Here is a 17,259-nt window from a genome sequence, read left to right on the forward strand (position 1 = left end):
CCTCCAAGAAGCTGCAGTGTGCTGTGCCTGGCTGCCACTCTCCATACCACCCGTGGCTGTATTTCAGTGATGTGATGTGTGGATATTAAGTTAACACATTAACTTACATGAAAACTGGAAGAATAACAGCAAAACAGAAAACTGAGAAATACAACAAGTTTTCCCACCCCACTTACTTCAGTACTGTTGTTAAGAATTTGTATGGGATGCAATTTGCTTGCAACTAAAACATTATCCAATTGTTTGCAACTTGTATTGTCAAAATGGCTTTCATGTTTTGTCTCTTAGCATGCCCATCATTCACTCAGTTTCCCTGGAAATATCTTCCTGTGTGTACTGCAACTGAGAACCACATTATTTATAATCAGTTCATATATAATCCCCACTATCCTTTTGAACAATTGGGTAATTAGAAAAGAGGGGCTTAATGTAATACCCTGTCCCAGACAAGGATACAATATTTAATCTGTATACTGTACATTGAGCTGTATCATTAGTTCTAAGTATTTTACTTTAAATGAGATATAAGTTAACACATACCTCAAGTAGAAAACCAGCCTATCCATAAACGAGTCCAAATACCAGAAGACAAATGTTTACTCTTAGATTTACAAAGGTTACAATGACATGGATTACTGTGGTGAAGGCAACAGCCAAATTAATCATAGAAGAAGAAAAAATCCTATGTGCCAACGCTGTCAGCTCATGATCCAGGAGCAATGATATATATAGACTATAACGGCAAAGTTCAAACATACACTTTCAATAAGAGATTAATGTACAGTCCCAGCCCATTCATCTATATGCTTCTTCCCATCACTTTGGTCTTTTCTAGGTTGAGCCTAAGTGAGTTTGTTCTCATCCACATCCCTAGCTCTGTTGGACACTAGGACAATACAAACAGCAATATCCAAGTTCTAGGAAAAGGAGATGCAGCGCTGCATCTCCTTATCTGCCTATTGGACACTGTAAGACATAATATCTCATTATCTCACCAGCAGCCCGACATACATCTTTAACAGGAGACCTTGGGAGAAGGCAGATTCATTACCTCCCTGTACGGTTTCTCAGACAGAAAGGCACAAACCTATGGAAGGGCTATCCTATCGCCACCCATAAAACTCTGTGGTTGAATCAACAAAGCCTTATAGTTAGTGCTATCAAAGACTACTGCCCGAGCCAACAAATCAGCCCGGGAACCTTCATTGTGTCTGTTGGTAGGTGGAAATCAGCCAACAAAACCAAGCTTGTCTGTGCCAGACTAACAACTAATACCAGACTGGTAGGCATTCACAACACATATGATGACAGGATGCTACCGGGGTTAATTCAGCACTACCTTCTCAATAACCTTGATCAAAAAAGACTGGGTGTTAACATGCAGCTATTGAAAAGCATTGTACAGAGCTAAGTACTATGAATAATATAATAACTATTACATGACTTCTTGAGCAGGGATCTCACTATAAAGCATTTGTTTAAAGGCAGCTGGCGCATAGGAAAGCATCAGAGAAGAATGAAACTCCCAAGAGGTTACACAATAACCTAGATTAACCAGTTCGAATTTCCTCACATGAACTGTAATTAAACAATTACCAAGGAAAAGCTACATTCTTTTCAGAAATGTGCATTTACCCTGTTAGTAAACACAGTTTACATTACTATAAACTTGTATAATATACAAAATCTGTATTTCTGTAACTCTTTATGAAAAAACTGAATGGCTGCAATTGAGTGGACCCTCACACGGTCAAAACAAAAACTGTATACATCTGAGACAGAATAGGATTTTTTGGTAATATTTTTTATTTTAACATTTTAATTTCTTATATGAGCCTGTTTTCCCCTTACTTTGCATTGCTACCCAATGCGAGGGAAAGGATTATGTTTGCTCTCAGGGCGGGGGGGGTGGGGGAGCGGGCAGGTGGAGTGTTGCTTAGCTGTCTGAGTGGACTTAATGGGTTATTACAAACATTGATCGACATCAATGGAAAACCCACAAAAAACAATGGAAAACCCAATCACCAGGACATTGACACCCAGCAACTAACAACCCAGAGGGAGGAGGGTTTCCCCCACTTCTCAGCAGGGAAGCTGAGCAGAGCCCCAGCTCAAGAACAAAGGACTAAGAGGTGTGACGGGGAAGGACAAGTGTGTGCTCTGGAAGAAGTTTGGGAGCTCGCTCATCTGGGAACAGACTAAGGAAGGAAGTCAGAGAAACAGAGCCTGAAAATGGAGTTCACTACAGCTTGACTGGTGAATTGTGCTGGGCTGACCAGAATGGACTATGGTTTAGCCTTTATATCTCTATGCTAACCTAAGGACTTCCAGTGCTGTGCATCCAGTCGACTAATGAACCCTACTGTTTTGAAACCACTGTTTGAGTGTCACTGAAAATACTGTGTGACGTGCATTAGTCCCTGAAAAGCATACAAGTCCCTAACCCGGAGTCTATCTCAATTGGACTTGTTTAGTAGGACGTGATGTATCGGAGGTGTGAGCAGAAGCGCTGAAGCCCCAGCAGTTCAGTCTCAGAAGATGGTGAGGCTATATGGCCTACTCTTAAGGAAGAGTGAGGGGTTCCTCCAAGAGACAGATCCAAAGTTTGAGGCATAGCACTGATCCTGTGGATCTATGACAATGTCATATACCTAATGGTTAGGTTTTTTATTATTATTAAAAACACTGATAATTGATTTCTGTAAGCAGAGAAACTATCAAACAAAACAAATAAGGAAATAGCTTCACTATTTCAAACACCTCTGGATCCATCAATTATGCCACATTACTAGCTACACCCAGTGTAGAACTCTGTGGTCATTTGCTAATGATGTAATCTGGAGTGTGTGTTACACTGCTAGTGACACATCTCCTATCACCTAGCAGGAACAGATGTAGTCACTCTGGAGTGTTTTTACTCCTTTTAATTTGGAAGGACTCAGAGTGTAGTGATAGCAATTGTGAGGTCCAAGGGCCCTGTCACACAAGGTGTTGACGGGTTCCATTCTGTTCTTATTTATGTGAATATAAGGTTACTAGGAGAGTTCTTAAGGAGCCAAGTGCTATGATATCTTCAGTATACTAATGGCACCCAATTTTCTGTCCATCTGATAGAAACAGCCACATTTATCCTACCATGGACCATGCCAGAGTTATCCATGATTTTGCCACCTTGAAACTCGATTACTGTAATACATTCTACATGGAGCTACACCTTGAGAACATTTGGAAACTTCAGCTAATGCAGAATGAACGTGGCATCTGTTTAAGTGAAGCCTCCTACCAGAAGCACATAACGTAGTGCCACTGGAACTGTACTAACTGGCTGTGGGTTTCCAAGTGGAGTTCAAGATGCTGGTTTCCCCTTTTAACCTAAGCTCTATGGGACCTAATTATTCAAGGGACCACCTCTTCCACAGTTGTGATCTGCAAAGACACCTAACTTCCGTGATATAAAGGTGGGGAAAACTGTTGGCAAGGTGCTCTCAACTAGCTAGAGACATAAAGAGTAGCAAGAAAACATTCTATAAATACATCAGAAGTAAGAGGAAGACCAAGGACAGGGTTGGCCTGCTACTCAATGAGGGGGAAAAAACAACAGAAAATGTGGAAATGGCAGGGGTTAGAGTTACCATATTTAAAAATTAAAAAAAAAAAAAAAAAAAAGAGGTCACTCTATGGGTCACTGGCTCCGCCCCTTCCCCGCCCCTTCCCTGCCCCTTCCCCCCAAACTCCGCCCCCTCCCCTGAGCGCCCCGCATTCCCCCTCCTCCCTCTGGGCTCTGGCTGCGCTGGGGAAGGTCTGGAGGTCTGGGGGCTGCCCGGCAAACTGTGAAGCCGATAGCTGAAGAGCGGAGCTGCCTGAGCGCTATACAGAGCTGAGGTGTCGGGGGGGGGGGGGGGGGGGGGAGCAGCAGCAGCAGCAGCCACCGCCGCGGGGAAATCTGCCTGCAGCTCGCAGCCTGCCGGAGCCGCTCTAAGGTAAGCAGGGGACTAGTATTTTTCCGGACATGTTCGGCTTTTTGGCAATTCCCCCCGGACGGCAATTTGAGGACCAAAAAGCCAGACATGTCCAGGAAAATCCAGATGTATGGTAACCCTAGCAGAGATGCTTAATGACTTCTTAGTTTCGGTTTTCACCAAGAAGGTTGGTGGTGATTGGACATCTAACATAGTTAATGCCAGTGAAAATGAGCTAGGATTAGAGGCTAAAATAGGGAAAGAAAAAGTTAAAAATTACTTCAACAAGTTAGAGGTCTTCAAGTCACCAGGGTCTGATGAAATGCATCCTAGAATACTCAAGGAGCTGACTGAGGAGATATCTGAGCCATTAGCGATTATCTTTGAAAAGTCTTGGAAGACTGGAGAGATTCCAGAAGACTGGGAAAGGGCAAATATAGTGCCAATCTATAAAAAGGGAAATAAGGACAACCTGGGGAATTACAGACCAATCAGCTAAACTTCTGAACCCAGAAAGATCATTGGAGAGTTTTAAGAGCAGGTTAAACAAACACCTGTCAGGGATGGTCTGGATCAGTGGTCCCCAACCTTTTCAGTGTGGCGGGCGCCTGATGACTAGCCACCAGACAAGCAGCTGCTGAAATGCCGCCGAGAAGCGGCAACGCCAACAAGCATCGCCGCTGAAATGTAGCGTCATCAAGAGGCGTCATTGCTGAAATGCCGCCGAAAATCAGTGGCATTTTGGCAGCAGCGCTTCTTAATGTTGCTGCTTCTTGGAGGCATTTCAGCGGCCAGTAGGCGGGCGCACATAGATGCCATGGCACCCGCAGGCACCATGTTGGGGACCCCGGTCTAGATAATACTTAGCCCTGCCATGAGTGCAGGGGACTGGACTAGACTAGACCATCTCTCGAGGTCCCTTCCGGTCTTATGATTCTAACGCTGGAATTTGTTTTCCCCCTTAGCCTGCCAGAGCCCAGATTTGTCATACTTCTGGACACTCTCCAAAGGCCATCCTTTTCTTCCTTTGCCATTTGAGGATGAGGGGAGATTGAAGGGTTTATTTTTTATACTTGCTGGTGGTTTGATTATTAGAGAGTCTGCAGCCTATTATATGGGATTTAAATATTGTTTTGATATTGTGAAATTTAATATTGTGTAAAATCACCCACTGCATGGGTGGGCAACTGTTGAGGTTCTCTGCAATCAAAATAAATATATAAACAAAATGTCTACTAATCTGTAACTTTCCCATCAATTCCAGGTCACTACTCACTTGTTTGAAGTTTACAAGGTTCAATTTTTTCATTGCTGCCACCATAGATTGCTTCTATGTGCCTGTACCACCGAACAACATGGAAATGCTGGTCCATAGGTGGCCTTGAAAACTGACTGAATACTTCCACATCTGCATGTGAAAATGTGAACCCCTGGATATAACTACGAGTGCTGAGGTACTTGTCCAAAGCCTTCAGCCTGGCTTCCTCTTCACTAATGCTCAGAATGAAACTGTAGTTGGAAGCTGCAAAGACAGAGGCACAGGACATAAGGTCAGAACTAAAGTAAAAAAAGGTATATTAATGACCAAAAATATACCCTAAAGCTAGTAGGGCAAATAATATCATTGAAACAATCAGCTGTATACTAGAAATTGACAGCAAAATTGAAGGAAAAATATTTTGTCAAATGTAATGAACAACCATAAAAAGCTGTTATAAACGGCCTTTTTAAAAATCTAATAATATATATATATATTATTAGGACTATTTTTTTCCATGGTAAATTTCAGGGGGAAATCATGGCTCAGAGACAAAGGCACAGACCCAGGTCTTTTGCATGAAAACAAAAATACTCTATAACTGTTATAAATTGTATCTTCCACGCCTAGTGGGCTTAATCAGCACTTCACCCTCTTAGTCCACTAAAGCCCTCGTCCCACAAAGATTTACATATGAATGATTAACTGTATGCACCATGAGTAGTCATATTAATGTCAATGGAGTTACTCAACATATAAAGGTTGTACTTAAATCTATAAAAGTATACTTAAATCTTTGCAGGACTGGGGCTTAAGTGTGGGGTTCTAATTTCATGCCCACTTTCCCCTACTTGCTCGGACTGACAAATGTTTGCAGAATGTTAAATTACAGCCATGAGTGCTACTACCTGTGTGTCCCCTGCATCAGTTTCTTTCCTCAAATGTGTATGTAATATGCATTAACAGGGCTGGCTCCAGCTTTTTTGCCGCCCCAAGCGGCAAAGGGAGGGGGAAAAAAAAAAAAAAAGGATAAAGCCGTGATCGGCGGCAGCTCTACCGCGCCGCTTCATTCTTCAGCGGCAATTCGGCGGCCGGTCCTTCCCTCCGGGAGGGACTGAGGGGACCCACCGCCGAATTGCCGCCGAAGACCCGGACCTGCCGCCCCTTTCCATTGGCCGCCCCAAGCACCTGCTTCCTGCGCTGGTGCCTGGAGCCGGCCCTGTGCATTAAAATGAACAGGAGTTATATTAATTGACAGAAGAGATGGTAGACTATCCCACATGTACCCCCATTCTTCCCTATGACGTACTCAGCTCATCTTCCATCATGCAAATGTAAAACAGGTTTTGTTTTATACAGTTTATTTTACAAGCACTAAGTAACTTTTATACTCAAGAGAGCATAGCACATTTACAAAGGGAGAAGTTCTGTGGTTTGGGAGGGACACTCACAATAAGGTACTGTATAGCAGAGGTTCTCAAACTATGGTCCATGGACCACCAGTGATCTGCGAGCTCCATTCAGGTGGTCCACGGATAGTTCCTCTAAATTGCATGTCTGGGTGGCCGCACACAAGAGAATGAAGGGCCACCCACCTAATTAGTGGAGCCACACAGATGTAACTTCACTAATTAGGTGCTTGGACCCTGGAGAAGATTCACATGTAAAGTGAGGTGGTGGCCTTGGGGGGAAAATAGGAGGTAGGTGGGAGGGGCCAGTGGTGTGAGAAGAGGGGGTGGGGGGAATTTGGGATGTGCAGGGCTGCGGCAGCCACAGAAAGAGGCGAGTTTCCCCAGCTCCAGGACTGCGACTGCCGGGGAGAGATGGCCGTCCTTCCCAGCCTCAGCACTGTGACTGCTATGGCAGGGAAGAGACCTCCCCCCACTTCTCAGCCCCAGCTCAGGAGCTGCTGAGGTGGAGGAGAGAGGGCACATCCATTGCATCAGAAAGGGAAGACTACTGATATTAAAATATGAGCTGTGTGCTTTTAATTGTAGAACAAAAAAAATTTATCATTAAGTTATTTTTATATAGTGCTTTTATCCAAAGCACTTTACGATAGTTAGCTAATGGTACAAACCACATTTGGAAAGATCATTAAGTGGTTCGCTGAAACCCTCAGCAATTTTCCAGTGGTCCATGAAAAAAAAAAAAAAAGAAGAAAAAGAAAAGTTTGAGAACCACTGTGTATAGAAAGCATTGTGATTTGCTCCCAGTGGCGTTTATAAAATCTGTGCTAGCACTCACATTAGTATACACAGCCTTAAACCTTTCCCTAACAATTTAGACTTTATAGTGCTTTCCATGTTCAAAACACTGTACAAACGTTAAACTGTCTCATGAGGTACATAAGTGAAAAGGAAAAATTAATATGTACTCAGGATCATACAATGAGTTGGCGTCAGTGCCAGGATTAGAACACATGAGTTCCTGTCTCCAAATCCCATGTTCCAGGCCATTAAACCAATGTTTTGCTTCTAAGACAGTAGGGTAATCTTGTTCTACAAAGGAAGTTTCCATATAGCTTCTGTAGCACTAAGCTTATTGCCACAGCACAGCTTTTGAAGGGAAAAGCAATAGTTACAAGTGGGTGTGGGAACCCTGGAGGTGGGGGGGATTCTTCCAGATGTGTGTAAGTACACCTCTAACACGCAACCCGATATAACACGAATTCGGATATAACGTGGTAAAGCAGTGCTGCGGGCAGCAGGGCTGCGCACTCCAGTGGATCAAAGCAAGTTCGATATAACGCGGTTTCACCTATAACACGGTAGGATTTTTTGGCTCCCGAAGACAGCGTTATATCGGGGTAGAGGTGTATTATAGAGGTGGCCCATTTCCTATGGGGAACAAAATAATTGTTTCGCTTTAATGGAATATTTCAGCTGCTCATTTGGTCCCTACAAATGACTGGAAGCAATGCAGAACTGTGGCAGTTAGAATTATAAAACAAAGAGGAAAATATTAGTCAATTACACTTCTAAAACCAAATCTAATACTGCATGTACTGTCTATTTACATCAAGCAACCTTTCGAGAAGACAGTAATATAGAGGGATGATGTATAAATGCTAGTGAGATAAGCGTATTTGACCCTTTAAAATACACACAGGATTTAATACCAGATGTTTAAAGTTTAGTGCAATGAACAGAACCAGTGACAGAAAAATCACAGTCACAACAGTTGCTTTGCATTCTTCACACACACACACACACACACACACACACACACACACACACACACACACACACACACACACACACTCTCAAAGAGTCAGCTCACTGCATTAAAAAATCTCCCTCAAATTTAAGTCAATGCAATATTATCCATGGTGGATAAGAAGTAAAAAGAAAAATGGATATGTGTAGTTTTAACTAGACAATACGTGCAATCTTATAAATGGGATTAAGATTGGCCAATAAACTTAATTTCTCTCTAAATGGTTCATGTTTGTAAATATTGGAATATTTATTCGGGGGGAGGGATAGCTCAGTGGTTTGAGCATTGGCCTGCTAAACCCAGGGTTGTGAGTTCAATCCTTGAAGGGGCCACCTAGGGATCTGGGGCAAAATCAGTACTTGGTCCTGCTGGTGAAGGCAGGAGGCTGGACTCGATGACCTTTCAAGGTCCCTTCCAGTTCTAGGAGATAGGACATCTCCATGAATCTCTAGTAGTTGCTTACAAAAGGAAACATTCATTAATGTAAGATGTAAACTGGTCGATCTGTTTGAAATCAGAATCGCCAGATGAGCCCCATAATATATTTATTGTGTGTATGAAAGATCAGGAAAACAACATACTCCTTAGGAGAAAGATTCATATCACAATACATAAGTCTCAAAAAAACCTCTTAAGTTATTGCAAAGGAGGCAACACTCTTTTTGACAAGTATTACTGCAGGTATGAACTTTAACTAAATTAAGGAGACTTGGTAAGTCTGAGTAATGATCTTTTTCCTCCACACCCTGAAACCATTTGGAAAGGGAAGTTGTATAGTATCCTGTGTCTTCTGTTTACACAAAGGCATCAACTAACTGAGAGATACAAAAGCACATGCGTCCTTCTGAATGCAAGGGAATCTAGATGGCTTAGGGGATTGTTAATAAGATACAGTCTTTTACTGTTAGTTTACGGTCTCAAATTCAGCCAAAATTCAACAGTCATTACAATCTAATAATTGTTTGTTGACATATAAATACACTGGTCTCTGTCCAGTTCATCCTGGTGGTCAACAGCTATACCAGAAGTCACCTCCACATTTACTATTCTTGGTGGCAGTCCCAAGTACAAGTGAATTAACACAAAGAATAAAACATCCCTCTCTCAAACTTAGATGTGATCCTTCCAGAACAAGGTTGAAGCATATTAGTGAGGCAGAATGGGAATGATTGCACTGCTAGGTTTCATGCCATATCTTTTATACAGATAGAACACTTCAGATTGCAGTGATCAGAACTTCTCAAGCGAAAAACAAAACAAACCACCACACCCATTTAAAGCCTGAACTATTTTTTTATTAAAAGAAAAAAATTAGTGTACCAAGTTCAAATTTGATTTATACCACAATGAAAAAAGCCCACCATCCTATTCCCTAATGTATTAATGTCCATACTGAAAAAAAAAAATCAAATAATCTATTAGAATTCAACATGATAGGCAGCTTCTTCTCTACAGAAGAACAAGAATGCTGCAGAAGCACTGAACACAGGATTAAAACTCATCTGATTGGAATGATCCATTGGCAATTATTAAATCACCCAATGGTAACTTTCTCTTTTTAAATATACACTTTGAACATCAGTAGTTGAGATGCAACATAACTTTTTAAAAATTCTTGTTTTTCTAACTATTAACATGTAGCAAATTTGAAATTTCCCCAATGTTCAAAAGTTTAGCACCACTTAGCTTCACTGCAGAGACTAATAAAGTGCTACTTTTTGGTATGCTAATTAATATAGGTGTCTGAACCCTCCATGTGATATAATTGTCAATGTGTTCTACTTTCCATATATAGAAAATTATGCCACCTAATGCTATATGACATTGTGACCTTGTATGGAATGTTAAAATAAGACACAAAGCCCATGACTAAGACATATTAGTTTCTACATACCATTTACATGAAAGATTAAAAACAACCACCTTGAAATCTTGTTATGCAATCCATTAGTTAGATAATTTTACTTAAACGATACCAGTGTCATCAGTTTCTCACTTTTGTAAGACAAGAATCCCACAAAGTGTATTCTCTCTATATAAAGCCTTTCTGCTGTCAAAAACATTGTCAGCACAGCAGGGACAGAAAGGACATTAGAGAGGAAAAGAGTACCCACATACAAATATATGGGGATCCCTTACTTCAGTGGAGTACCAGCTATTTTGGGCTCAGCACGTTCAATGGAGTTCCTCTAACATTGTTAGTGATTTGTACAAGCCAAATGGACACAGTTCGGGAATCTCTACTACAGAGAAGGTTGCTGTCTGCAAAGGCATTGGCAATGGGAAAGGATCACAAATATTCATACAGATTCACAACAAACTCTTATTTTATATACAATAAAAGACACTTTAAAGGTCTGGTTCTCTTCTGCATTCTTTAGGCACTTTAAAAATAGTATTTATAAAAGTATAATTTGCTATATTACTAACAGCAGTTCAGATTACTTGTTCACCATTTCCGCTGCCAGTTTACATTTTGCATATTACTCATCTTGGTCAGGGCCGGCTCCAGGCACCAGCTTGCCAAGCAGGTGCTTGGGGTGGCCACTCCGGAGAGGGGCAGCAGGTCCAACTATTCGACGGCAATTCAGCGGACGGTCCCTCACTCCCGATCGGAGCCAAGGACCTCCCGCCGAATTGCCGCAGCAGATCGTGGCTTTTTTTTTGCGCTGCTTGGGGCGGCAAAACCCCTGGAGCTGGCCCTGATCTTGGTCACTGAAAAGATTACAGGAGCCTTGCAAAAATTCTGCTCATCGGAGGCGAGTCATTTTCCTTCCTCCACTCCCCCCAAAAAATTATCCTCAGCCACATGGTAAAGGTGGATGAGTAGATTGATTATGAAAATGTAGTAAGCCAGACACACAGAGGGGTAGCCATGTTAGTCTGGATCTGTAAAAAGCAACAAAGAATCCTGTGGCACCTTATAGACTAACAGACGTATTGGAGCATAAGCTTTCGTGGGTTAATACCCACTTCGGCGTCTGACAAAGTGGGTATTCACCCACGAAAGCTTATGCTCCAATACGTCTGTTAGTCTATAAGGTGCCACAGGACTCTTTGTTGCTTTTTACATTTTCATAATAATTTTGCAACTGCTGGATGAAAGAATGTACACAAATAGAATGGAGGGTCTAGAAATTCATTCAGATAAACAGATGATGTTTCAAGGTAAATGATATATATTGGGGGCATAAACTGTTTTCTGGCAATAGGGATTGTAAGATGGAAGGCTCAAATAAAGCAAAAGCTAATGTAGTCAGTTTCATTTTTGTTTTTTAGTCAGTTTCACTTTCAAATTCTCATGAACTAATACAAAGGTTACCTCTACATTGCACACCACTTACAGAGGCCTGTAGGATATGTGCAGTTACATGCCACAGTGAAAAGCAGACCATGTACACACTGCGGTGTGTAGTTACATGCATCGATGAAAGGCTCTGGCAGAGGGGAGAATGTGGAGAAAGTCTCCGGCAGCTCCCTCACTCCATGTGCCTTTCCCTGTGGTAGGAATAGTCTCTAACACCTTCCTGCAGCAGCAAAGGGCTCCAGCAGTGGGGAGGTAGCGGGACACTACACCACTAAAAATAGGCCCATGGATAGAGAGGCACTGCTTGGGCTGTAGAGAGTCATGTAGGGATACAGCTGAGTACATACCCACTGGGCTCAGGCATGCCTGTACTCCATTTGCCTAAGGAGTGCTTCACCATCTACACTGCTATTTATACCCGTGCTAGGTTGGCAAGTAGTGTATGTATGCTAGACACCACCAAAAGGCATTTGCAGCATAGACTTACCTGAAGTTACAGTACTTTGGTGGAACACTGGAGGAGAATACTTAATTTCAAAACAAAAAATCATGAAATTTTTTTTTAATAATATTAGACTATGCAAATATATATTTTTAAGTAAACAAAATTTAAATTTTAAAGAACTCAACAGTGGACTTTTAAGCAATAAGTAATACTGGTAGCCCTTATAATAAACTGAACCAGAAGTTTTCAAGAAAGCTCATGCCTTGATATTTCAATTATTCTTATTTAAGCTGTTGAAAATAAATCAGAAAAAGAAGAGGCGTACTGGCAGCCACTTGGTGAATATGAGAATATTATTCTTACTCGTAAAATAGAACTACTGGTAATATTTTCATTAAGTGTCGAGGGGCCATCACTTTGTTTTATGTTTGTACAGTGCCTTGCACAATGGGGCTGCACTACAATATATATATAAATAATAACTTAAAAGAGCAAAACTCTGAATTGTTCTACTAAAATAAACCCAAGTTTTTTTTTAAAAATCAGGTGTTTTCAGAAGATTGGAAGGACACCAGATGCTCCCCAGATAGAATACTTTCAATTATCCAGGAGAACCTGAGCTCTTGCTCCCATATTAATTAGCAATGTCCTGCACATCCATGCCCCATATTTAAGCATAGCAATCCTACTATGCAAGACTTTTTGGTAATGTTGGCTGAAAAAAAAAAAACCAAAACAAAACAAAACAAAAACAAAAAAAAACCACTCTTCTTACAAAACCAAACATTTTTATTTAAGACCTTCCCTTGGAGAGGAGGCTTCCTGAAACATAAGGGGCAGGACGAAGGAGCACACAAAAAGTACCACAATATGGCTCACATGGGGAGAGTGTAGGAGATATTCTGTAGAACAGGTCTTATGTAAGGGGTCTGGAATGCAGACTGTCACTCCTTCGCTTTTAAACACAATCACGTGTGCCAAGTTTATGCTTCGGAAACAAACCCTATATTGCACCGATTCTTATAACCTGTACAGCCCATCACTAGAAGAGTCCGTCCCATTGACATACAGTACTATGATTAATGAACAGGAAATAAAGCAACTTTAGGAGACAAAGGAGAAGGGACAACATGGGAATTTAAGGATATTTCACCTATATGACAGGGGTTCCCAGCCACTTACATATCAGTAATGGTACTTCAGGCTTGTATTGCTGGTATCCCAAGTTTTGCCTTGTAGAGTCTCACGGTGCTACCACTAACCCAACACACTTGCCTCGGAAGCTTAAGATCCATAGGACTCGTTACACGATAGCATCTTCTCTAACCTCCCAGGGTGTAGTTTCAAAGGCACAAATAACAGCTAGGCACCTAGGGTAGTTAGGTAACTAAATGTCATTTGTGCCTTTGAAAGCTGTATCTTTAAATCCAATATCTTTACATTTCTCAGACCCCAAAACTGTTAAGCCTTTGTGTCTCACTACTCCTGATTCATATGGCAGGAAGATACCCGAGTGACCTTCATACGCACTAAACTAGGTCTTCGAGATCCTGAAACAACACAGAATTCATACTGCCCCTTTCTGACATATTAGAAAAAAGTAAAAATCTGATGTCACAAACCACGGCTAGAACACCTGCCACGGTCCTGGCCTTTGTAGGCTCACCCCAGTTTATAACAGGGCATTCCAGATCCTGCAGGAGCAAGGTGACAGCATCCCAGCACAGCAACGTCTTGATTCAGTGCTAGGATAACACAGAGCTGCCACGACACATTAGGGCAAAGCTACGCCTCGGGATGACCCAGAGCCGGGCACTGGTGGCACAACACGACACGCTGCTGCCCCAGGGTGCGGTGACATCACGCTCCACCATGTGCAGCCCCAGCACCGGGCGGCGAGCACGCCGGGACACACGGCTCTGGCAGGGCGCGAGGACGCGGTGACCCGTTGCCATGGCACGGCACACCTGCCCGACGGGACCCCGAGACACGACACGACACCCCACACTGCCCTGCACCTGGAGCGACCTTAAAGGGGCCGCGCCCGCCCGAGCCCGGGACCCGGCACTTACTGGACTCCCCGCCGGCTGCCGCCATCCTGCTCCCTCCTCCTACTTCGCTCTGCAGCGTCTAGCCGACTCCTCTCACAGGCTGATGCAAGACCGCGTCCGGATGGAAAACCATTGTTCCGCCTCTCTACGACACTTCCGGTGACCGCAGGGTAACCAGGCAACGGGGAGCAACGCACCTCCAAAGCCACCGGAGTCACGTGACGGAGCCGGCGCTATTAGAGCTTAGTGCGCGTGCGCGAATGGGATGGCCCTTTCCTGTCTCTGCTTGCCAGCTGCCGCCCCTCTTCCCGAGGTAGGGTCTGCGAGCTCCTTCCCTCCCTCGCCCGGCTCTGGGAGGCGGGGCTTGTGAGGCTCCTCCCCCTCCCTCTGCTTGGTCCCTGCAAAGAGGGGGCGGGGCTAGCCAGGGGTACTGTGCTCCCGCTTCCCTGCAGGAGTTAAAGCCTGAGAGCTTCCCTGCCCCACTGAGCCAATGGGGGAAGGACCTGCGCACACCCCAGGCCAGGACGCCATGCTCTCTGCAGGGTGGGCAGTGCTGCCACCCCCTGGCATGCTGAACACCATGCATCAGACCTCTCCTAGGGTGACCAGACAGCAAGTATGAAAAATTGGGACGGGGTGGGGTGGGAATAGGAGCCTATATAAGAAAAAGACCCAACAATCAGGACTGTCCCTATAAAATTGGGACATCTGGTCACCCTATCCCCTCCTCAACCCCAAAACCTTGATATTGGCATAAAATAATGAGTTGTAAATAATAAATCGTGGGTTCTCTATATTTGCCTTCTGGCTGCTGAGCCTTTAGGGCACCCTCAGGTCACACTTGCAAGGCACCTTCTCTCCGCAACCACAAAGACTAGAAACGTGCATGTATTTTAAAACGGAAGGTGGGAGTCTCTCTGAATCAGATGACTCCAGGAGCGGGGGTTTTAAGGAAAACACCAACTATCAGAAGAGTCGGGATAAAATCACACAAGAGTTGGCACTACAGAGAATTCTAGTTTCTATTCATCCAATTTACCCATGCCATCATGGTTGCTATAATAATGACACAGCTGCCATAAGGAGCTTAAGATAAGAGCAGGTAGAGACTGAATTGTAGAAGGCACTTGGCTGACTATAGATATTTTGTGCACAGAGGAGCACTGTTGTAGGCAGCCCGAGCACTGCAGGAATACGTCAACTCTGCAGATCCAAGCTGAAGGCCTGGGTTCATATTACATAGCTGCAAATTAATACAGCTAGAAGTCAAATGGATAGATGCACCATAATTAAAATACAGAGGAGATAGATGCAGTGCAGCAGGTTTTACTGCACTCTGAGGGATCCAGCCTGCCAGGGTCATTGCTAGCAAGATCGGGACTGCTCTGTTCTAGAATGACAGCTTCCCTGTTTTTCTGTGAAAAGTTTTTTCAAATCCAGATTTGTATTTATCTACTCTCTTCTTCCAGCTCATCAAGAAAACATGCACAATGAGGAATCTAGTTTTATCTAAGCTGAGGGTATGATTCCTAGCCAAGAGTATTAAAATTGCTTTCCCTTCCCTATCTATACTTGTCTGCCTTGGTAATCAAAGTAAGGAGTAGGACATTGTTTTAACAGTGCTGATGTTACTTAGTTTCAGTTCTAGCCAGAGCATCATGATAAGCAAGCTCATGCAGGGAAGTGTTTATGCTCCTCTAAACCAGTGGTTTTCAACCTATTTACCATTGAGGGCCACATATGCAGCTCTCCACACAATATATACACTACCTGTATGGCCCTGAGGATGTCACATGGGCTGCAGCTGTATGTTGATTGGGCTGCAAGCAACCCACAGGCTGAGGACCACAGTGCCAACCAGAGGATCATAAAAAGCAAGAGAGAGTCCTGTGGCACCTTTAAGACTAACAGAAGTATTGGAGCATAAGCTTTCGTGGGTGAATGCCCACTTTGTCGGATGCATGTAATGGAAATTTCCAGGGGCAGGTATAAATATGCTGGCAAGAATCAGTCTGAAGATAACGAGGTTAGTTCTAGCAGTTGAAGTGTGAACACCAAGAGAGGAGAAACTGCTTATGTAGTTGGCTAGCCATTCACAGTCTTTGTTTAATCCTGATCTGATGGTGTCAAATTCGTAAATGAACTGAAGCTCAGCAGTTTCTCTTTGGAGTCTGGTCCTGAAGTTTTTTTGCTGTAAGATGGCTACCTTTACATCTGCTATTGTGTGTTCTCATAAAAGGATAAATGGACACAAGTCAGATATCAGGAATGGCAATATACAAAAACCTGTAAGACAACACTTCAACCTCCCTGGCCACACAATAGCAGATGTACAGGAACTCCTCACTTAAAGTCATCCCAGTTAACCTTGTTTCGATGTTAAGTTGCTGATCAATTAGGGAACATGCTGGTTTAAAGTTGTGAAATGCTCCCTTGTTGTTTGGCAGCCACCTGTTTTGCCCACTGCTTGCAGGAAGAGCAGCCCACTGCAGCTAGCTGGTAGGTGGTTGGAATCAGGGTTGACCAGAAGGCCCCCTAAGTTCCCTGTGCAGCAGCTGTCCCTCTCCGCACTGCCTTGGTGCTGCTCCTGCCCTCTGCCTTGGAGCTGCTCCTAGAGACCCCTGCTTGCTGTATGAGGGGAGGGGGAAGAGAGGAGCTAATGTCAGGGTGTCTCGCCCACCCCACTCCTGCACCCCACTTACCCCATCTTCCATACTGCAGGGGGGACACACAACAGAGGGAGCTTCTAGGCAGTAGCTGCGGTCCCAGATCTCAGCAAGCTGATTTAATTAACAAGTCAGTGTACTTAAGCCTGGGATCAGCTACTTAAAGGGGAAATGCACATTTTTTCTCTCAAACACAGGGTGTGTGTGTCTGTTTGCCCTCCCTCCTTTCCTGCTGCCTTGTAGAGTGTGAGAGTTAACCCTTGAGGGCTCAGTCAATTGCTAGTTCATTTAGCAGTAAAGCATTCCCTGCCAAACATCCCACCCTCGGATTCCTCCACCTCAACCACTCTTCAC

The 17,259-nt window shown here is 43.5% G+C and overlaps 1 protein-coding gene across 3 annotated transcripts in view; it reads right to left on the bottom strand.

Annotated features, from left to right (window-relative positions):
* CARS1 (cysteinyl-tRNA synthetase 1) overlaps nt 1–16,958 on the bottom strand; it is a 59,348-nt gene extending 42,390 nt beyond the window's left edge. Inside the window, exons 1-2 of one of the 3 annotated variants that reach the window (XM_054028210.1) lie at nt 16,942–16,958; nt 5,236–5,481 (exon numbers count right to left, since the gene is read on the bottom strand). In XM_054028210.1, coding sequence (XP_053884185.1) covers nt 5,236–5,332 — 97 coding nt within the window. In that variant the 5' untranslated portion in view covers nt 5,333–5,481; nt 16,942–16,958. Of the gene's footprint in view, nt 1–5,235; nt 5,482–14,260; nt 14,367–16,941 lie in introns of those variants that run through there. The other 2 variants (XM_054028207.1, XM_054028209.1) reach the window with 2 other exon arrangements.
* Between the last annotated feature and the right edge of the window lie 301 nt (nt 16,959–17,259).

The sequence above is a fragment of the Malaclemys terrapin genome, chromosome 4 (assembly GCF_027887155.1).
Source record: "Malaclemys terrapin pileata isolate rMalTer1 chromosome 4, rMalTer1.hap1, whole genome shotgun sequence".
NCBI lineage: Eukaryota > Metazoa > Chordata > Testudines > Emydidae > Malaclemys > Malaclemys terrapin.